Here is a 7,500-nt window from a genome sequence, read left to right as displayed (position 1 = left end):
CAGCGTTGTTTTCCTTGGAAGATACCCAAAACCATTCTATGGGTTCAGTTTTGGACTGAATTTCTGCAACCCTAATTCCAACAAAGGAATTAACCCTGGATAGGTACGGTCCTCGGACACCCCTTTAAGGGTATACTCGGACGCGAACGACCCCGACGCCAAAAAAAATTCTTGAAAAATCAGTTTTTGCAGTAACCTCCTTTTTTCTTTTGCCAAAAAAAACTTCAATGAATGCTTAAAACAACTGTAAAGATAAATACTACTCATCTGCAAAAAAACTATTTATTATAAATATTTTAAAAAATTAAGTAGAAAAAAAAAAGACCTGACATAAAAATTCATAAAAAAAAAGTTTATACATATATACACAAATCCTTTTAGGAATTGATTCTTGAATGTTTAGGACACATCTTGATGTATTTTGGATGAAGTCAGACCCATGGAGGGGAAGATCTGAAATGAGAAAAAAAGGGTAACTTTTTTTGGCCAAAAAAAATTGTCCAAATTTCATGAATTTTTTTGGGTACCCAAATGAAATAGGAAGTGGCTAATTTTTTTAGGGAATAAACATATGTTATCCTAAAATAGAAATATGTAAAAAAATCTTCATTATTTTGTAAATTACATTTATATCAAGGGCCATATCTAAAGGTAATTTTTTGAGTACTTGGAAATTTCGTAAAAAAATACATATATTTAATATATAATATGATATTTATGCAGGTAAAAATATACCAAAATATCACAAATTCTATAGGGAACAAGAATATATATAGATAGGGCAGCTTACGCTTCGGATATGTCCACAAAATGGCCGCCAACCACACTGACTCAGACTCCCTAATCTGCCACTTGAAATGTAGGAAGGGTATGTCAATTTCAAGGTGTTATTTACTAATCTAATTATTATTGGATATGCATAAAAATTGTATGGTGGGTTGCTGGATAATTGTCGATTATTTTACGACTATAAAATTAAAATTCTGACCCAAAAAATTTTTTTTGAAGGGAAATAAAATCGAAAAAAAAAAAATGTAAAACAATATTTTAGCTAAAAAATTTTTGATGATATTCAATCAAAAAAAAAGTAAACAAAATTTTCCGACAAATAAACATCTAGAGGAATCATTACTCTGTGATAGTTCCTTAGTACGTAGTAATTTTGAAAGAATTGGGAAAAAACGAAAAAATGGCAATCACCGGAAAATCGAACACATACCTATATATACGCCATATCTGGCTAAAAAAAAGATAGGCATGGGTAGCCAGATCATCTAGAAACACTTTCCAACACTATAAAAATATAAGTTTTGCGACACTACTTGCCAATTCCTTACGGTAACATGACTAAGCAAAAAAATGCAAAACAAATAAAAAGGGGCACTCGTGGAAAAATGGCCATTCTAATATACGGCATTTCAGAAAAAAAAAATTTCAGCCACGTGCTAGGCAAACCATCAAGGCATATTTTCCGACAAATAAACATATAAATGAAATATTACTCTGTGATAGTTCCTTAGTACGTAGTAATTTTGAAAGAAATGGGAAAAAACGAAAAAATGGCAATCACAGGAAAATCGAACACATACTTATATATACGCCATATCTGGCTAAAAAAAAAATAGGCATGGGTAGCCAGATCATCTAGAAACACTTTCCAACACTATAAAAATATAAGTTTTGCGACACTAGCCAATTCCTTACGGTAACATGACTAAGCAAAAAAATGCAAAACAAATAAAAAGGGGCACTCGCGGAAAAATGCCCAACATTCTAATATACGGCATCTCAGATAAAAAAAAAAGACATGCACGTGTTAGCCCAACCATCAAGGCACACTTTCTAACACATAAACATGAAAAAAAAATCAATAATAAACGGCAATTCCTTACTACGTAGTAAATTTTTACAAATATTGAAAAAAAAACAGAAATTGGCAACCGCAGTTAAATACCCAATATACCAATAACTACGTCGTATCTGACAAAAACAAAATCACGCATGGGTAGCCAGATCATCTAGACACACTTTCCAACATTAAAAAAGCAAAAGTTTTACGACACTATTTCGCAATATCTTACGGAAAAATGACTTGGCAAAAAAATTAAAAAAAATTAAAAAGGGACACTCGCGGTAAAATGCCCGACATTCTAATATACGACTTCTCAGATAAAAAAAAAGACATGCACGTGTTAGCCCAACCATCAAGGCACACTTTCTAAGACATAAACATGAAAAAAAAATGAATAATATACGGCAATTCCTTACTACGTAGTAATTTTTACAAATATCGAAAAAAAAACAGAAATTGGTAACCGCAGTTAAATACTCAATATACCAATAACTACGTCGTATCTGACAAAACCAAAGTCATGCATGGGTAGCCAGATCATCTAGACACACTTTCCAACACTAAACAAGCAAAAGTTTTACGACACTATTTGGCAATATCTTACGGAAAAATGACTTGGCAAAAAAATGAAAAAAAATGAAAAAGGGGCACTCGCGGTAAAATGGTCCTCGTGGTGATGAACGACATTTTAACTAAAAAAAAAAACATGCACATGGTAGCCAAACAATCCACCAAGACTTTCCACAACTGATAACCTATACAAGTTGCACCATTCTACGACAATTTCATAATACGTAATAACTTTGATAATTATGCAAACTACCTCAGAAGGGTAAACTCGGACGCGAACGACCCCGACGCGTCTCAGAAATCGGGGAAGGAGTACAGCTACAGCAATGCACATCTGGACACTACTAGAGCGTGTAGGGGAGACACCTCCTGCAGGTCGATCACCCACAAATTCAGTCACAGGGATGAGTCACGTGAGAAAAACCTGTTTTTTTTTTACGCTCGGGGTCGCAAACGACCCACCGTACCTATCCAGGGTTAAACTGGTGGGATTCCTTCTGGATCTGTGCTCTTACTATCTCACTGTCAGTGATGTGGATTACCTTAGAGAATTTGTATCTCATTGATTTCAACGGTTGCCCTCAATCTCGATGCTAAAACAGCAGCACACAGTTCTAATCGTGGTATACTGATTTGTTTCATAGGCGCTATTCTATTCTTTGAACAAAGAAGGTTTACATAATAATTACCATCTTGCTTTTCCCATCTAACATATGCTACAGCTCCATACGCTTTTATACTACTATCACAAAAAATGATCAACTCTGGGTCTTTAATTACGTCTGCAGGCCTTACACACCTACTAAAACAGATATTTTCAATTTCAAACATTTCCCTAAACAAATTTTTAGCTTCAGAGTATAAGGTATCACTAATAGGATCATCCCATCCCCTTGAATGTCCCTCATTAATTTCTACAATGATAGAACGCATCAATAACTTTGTCTTCAGTGTGAATGGTGTTAAGAGTCCCAAAGGATCATACAGCTTTGCAAATTGTGATAGTACACTTCTCTTAGTCAACAGAGGTGGCATACAACTCTCAAAATTATCACAGTTCACATCCGACTCTATTCTACCTTCACAGGTTTTTTTTGAGAAATTGAGTTTGACCCTATATGAGAAAGTATCCAGTTTAGGTTTCCAACTTAAACCCAAAACCTTTTCCTGTTCAGTATTTAAAACCCTAGCATTATTATCCTTATCCTCTCCCGATAAAACCCAGTATTTAATCTGAAATCCTCCCAATCTTAATACTTCTTCTACTTCTTTAATCCTTTTCATTGCACAATCCTTCGAGTTAACACTACTGATGATGTCATCAACATAAGAGTCCTCTACTATCATCTTGGATGCTAGCGGAAAGCAATTATTAATTTCTGCAGTTTTACGAAGTGCCATCATTGCAATAGATCCTGAGGGTTTATCCCCAAATGTAACAGTCTTCAATTTATAATGACTAGGATCTCTTTCTAACTCAAAGTTTCTCCATAAAAACCTGTGAGTATGCATATCCTCTTCTGAAAGTTTTACAGTATTGTACATCTTTTTAATATCACCAACCACGCCTATCTTTCCTTCCCTGAATCGTAATAGTATTCCCAATAGGTTATTAATTACATCAGGTCCCTTTGCAAGTAGGTCATTCAGAGATATTCCTTGATATGATGCTGCAGCATCAAATACTATTCTCACTGGGGTTGATGAGGAATCTGTTTTATAAACTGCATGGTGGGGTAAGTAGAAGATTGGACCCTTATAATCCAGCTCTGACTTCAATAATTTTTCCGCTACCCCTCGATCCAACATGTCTTGAATTTGTTCTTGATATTTTGTGCATTGTGTTGCTCCCAGCCTTTTCAGTCTCTTTTCGGTAGCCTTCAATCTAGCATAAGCCATTGGAAAATTATTTGGCAGTTTAGAAGGGTCCGAAATCCAAGGATACTTAGATATCCAGCACATGTTTTCTTCATCATAAGTTAATCCATCTTCAATGAGTTTGAGTTCTCTCTCTTCCCTAATAGTTAAATTTCCCTTTACTGAACATTCTCCGCATTTGCAACCTCCACATTTTGGGATACACTCCGTTCCCAAACTTTCATCCAAGAAATAATTCTCCACTAATTTACCCACATTTGGTTTAGCCCTGAAATGCCAATCAGCAGTGTCATCGTAGCTTATATGATTAATTTGAACACAGTACTTCTTTTCACCTTCCTTCTCATCAAATCTACCCCTAATGCAGAGTCCAAAATCATTGGACAATAATTGAATATTATCTACTGTTTTTATGACTTGTGGCAATAAAGTACAGTAATCTGATCCTATTAGCAGCTCTATACGTCCCTCTGGCCTTTGAAGGTGTTTCTCCTGTACTCCCAGTTTCCTTGCTATTTCTCCCAAATCCATATGATGATGAACAGCAGTTATTTCAGACACGCCACAAACTTCTATAAGTTTTTCTATTCCTGCTTGATCCTTTAATGATACTTCATAAACACAACTATCCAACTCCTCTGTGTGATCACCAACTTTAGTCATAGATAATTGTATAGGAATACCTTTGAGTCCTAGTTTCCTTGCCATTCTAAATGTAATTAAACTAATGTTACTTCCTGCATCATACAACGTGGGGATAGACTTCCCTTCACTGTTAACAAACCCAGTCATCAGAATTGCACCTTTTTTACTTAAATAGTTACTTGTGGCATCAATTGTTGAATTATTTGGATTGTTAAATAGTGTGTGTAAACTTGAATGATGATGTTTACCACACACCTCACCATTTACTTTTACCCTACATGGAAATCTTTTCTCACAATTTCTGGAGAAATGTCCCGTTCGGAGACAGGCGTAGCAAACTCCCTTTTTTCTTAAAAAGTCCATCTGATTTTCAGCTGACCATTGCTTAAATGTCATACAATCCTTCAATTCATGAGATTCACTATCATGGACAGGACAATTTTTTCTTATCTGATCACTGTTATACCTTGTTCTATTAATTCCACCTATATTTTTTCCTTCGCTAATGTGATATAAACTGGTTAAACATTCAGACAATTGATTTTGAAGTTTCTCTTGTCCTATAGTCAACAATTTTATAGCTTCTGCTAATTCCTTTTCCTTATCAAATTCCCTTTCCACAGTATGTACTGTTACCTTAGTCGCACCACTTCTTGAATTATCTTGTAAATACTCCAGAGCTTTGCGATGATCTGTCAGAAATGTAACCAAATTCTTAAATTTGTCCGAATTTAATTCCTGCACTTTAATGGCCCATTCTCTTTTTAACACCGACGGCAGCAATCTTTCTACTTGGGTAAGTACAGTAGTATTCTCCAGTTCTGTAGTCAAGTTTAAATTACTTACATCTAACCACACCTTTTCTACTGTATTGATTAGATTAATTAACTTTCTGTCATCACTATCATTAAGCGGTTTATATGCCCTTATATCTCCTAATATCGCATCGATCAGTTTTCCTTCATTACCGTATGCTTCATTTAGTCTATCCCACATTCGTTTATAATCATCTATATCCTCCACAAGCCTCCTCGGTTCCCCTTCTAATGATATTCTAAGTACGTACGGGTCTTTCCCATGTTGTGACACAACTAGTCTTTCATAATCTCTTACAAAGGCAGGAAATGCTCTCACTGAACCACTAAATTTGGGAGGCTCAAGTTTTTTCAAGGCAAGCACAGTATTATTTTTCACTTTTGTCTTTCCCTTTATCACGCCAAGTAATGAATATTTTATAGTTTCCAATTCCTGTATATATTCCTCATATTCCTGACAAGATTCGCCAACCTTTAATTGTTCTATCATTTGTTCATTGATAACATCAACCTTTTCGAAACACTCACTAACCTCAGTGTACAACACTTCCAATGTTTCTATCGAGTCTCCTCTTCTCTGTGCATCCTTGAATAATCCAACCTTCCGATTGAACCTCCTCTTGGCTGTGGTGCGTTCCCTCTTCAGTTCCTCCATGGCTGCTCTGCGATATTGCTGAATTGTAATGCAGGATATATAACAACTCGGGCTGCCTTGCTGTATCTTTTATTGATCTGATTCAGCCTGTAAAGCATGACAATATAAATAGGTATCCCAAACAATTTTCCACCACATTTAACAACCATACATTTAATAACATCACATTTGATATATAATACATTAACAATAATACATAGTAATAGTGCAATGAATAATAATGCAAAATGAACAGTACACGACAAATGCATACCCGCTCAACTTACAATGTGACCGCCCATTCTTAGCCATGGTAATTAATTGAATACGCCATCCGTCTATACACTGCCACCGACACTTGTCAGTCATAACACCGTCCTGCACTGCTTCCCCGCACCAACAAAGAACTTGCTTGAAGGATTTTCAGTATCAGACCATTATAATTTCTCGTGCCCGTATCCTCATTATGTCCCCGAATACAATGACAATACGAATAAAATTTCATAAAAAATGCAGAACCAGCTAATTATAATTTACACAAAAAGTAACACTGCATCCTATGACACGAAGGATATGTCAATCACGAATGGCAATTACACTACAATAATCACAACAATGAAAACTGAGGCGGTGAAAAGTACAACTAAGAAAATCCCAAGGACGGGAGAATTTTGCGACAGTCTCCTATCCTTGGAACAATCCGACAGTACTACAAATGCCGCTTCTAACTAAAGCAACATGTTCTCAGTAATTTCGAATTGTCCAAAAGTTACAATATTACCAAATACAATTCCCAATATTTATCCAACTTAACATGTACATGAATTACATTAACCAGAATATTACCACATCCACATAAATACAAACTATTATGATGATGATCATAATATAATATGTATATATATGTATATATATATATATATATATATATATATATATATATATATATATATATATGTATATATATACATATATATATATATATATATATATATATATATATATATATATATATATATTTATATATATATATATATATATATATGTGTGTATATATATACATATATATATATATATATGTAGATATATACTTATATATATATATA

The 7,500-nt window shown here is 34.5% G+C and overlaps 1 protein-coding gene across 1 annotated transcript; it reads right to left on the bottom strand.

The window, feature by feature from the left end:
* Positions 1–2,965: 2,965 nt before the first annotated feature.
* LOC137627241 (uncharacterized) lies at positions 2,966–7,274 on the bottom strand. The gene is made up of 2 exons (XM_068358321.1): positions 6,682–7,274; positions 2,966–6,502 (listed from the first exon to the last, which is right to left on the bottom strand). Exon 2 carries the CDS (start codon positions 6,413–6,415, stop codon positions 2,966–2,968), a length of 3,450 nt encoding a protein of 1,149 aa, XP_068214422.1. The 5' UTR covers positions 6,416–6,502; positions 6,682–7,274.
* Positions 7,275–7,500: the final 226 nt, after the last annotated feature.

This window comes from Palaemon carinicauda, chromosome 35 (assembly GCF_036898095.1).
Source record: "Palaemon carinicauda isolate YSFRI2023 chromosome 35, ASM3689809v2, whole genome shotgun sequence".
NCBI lineage: Eukaryota > Metazoa > Arthropoda > Malacostraca > Decapoda > Palaemonidae > Palaemon > Palaemon carinicauda.
Note: the sequence above shows the minus strand (reverse complement) of the source record. Positions and strands in the feature narration are given on the sequence as shown.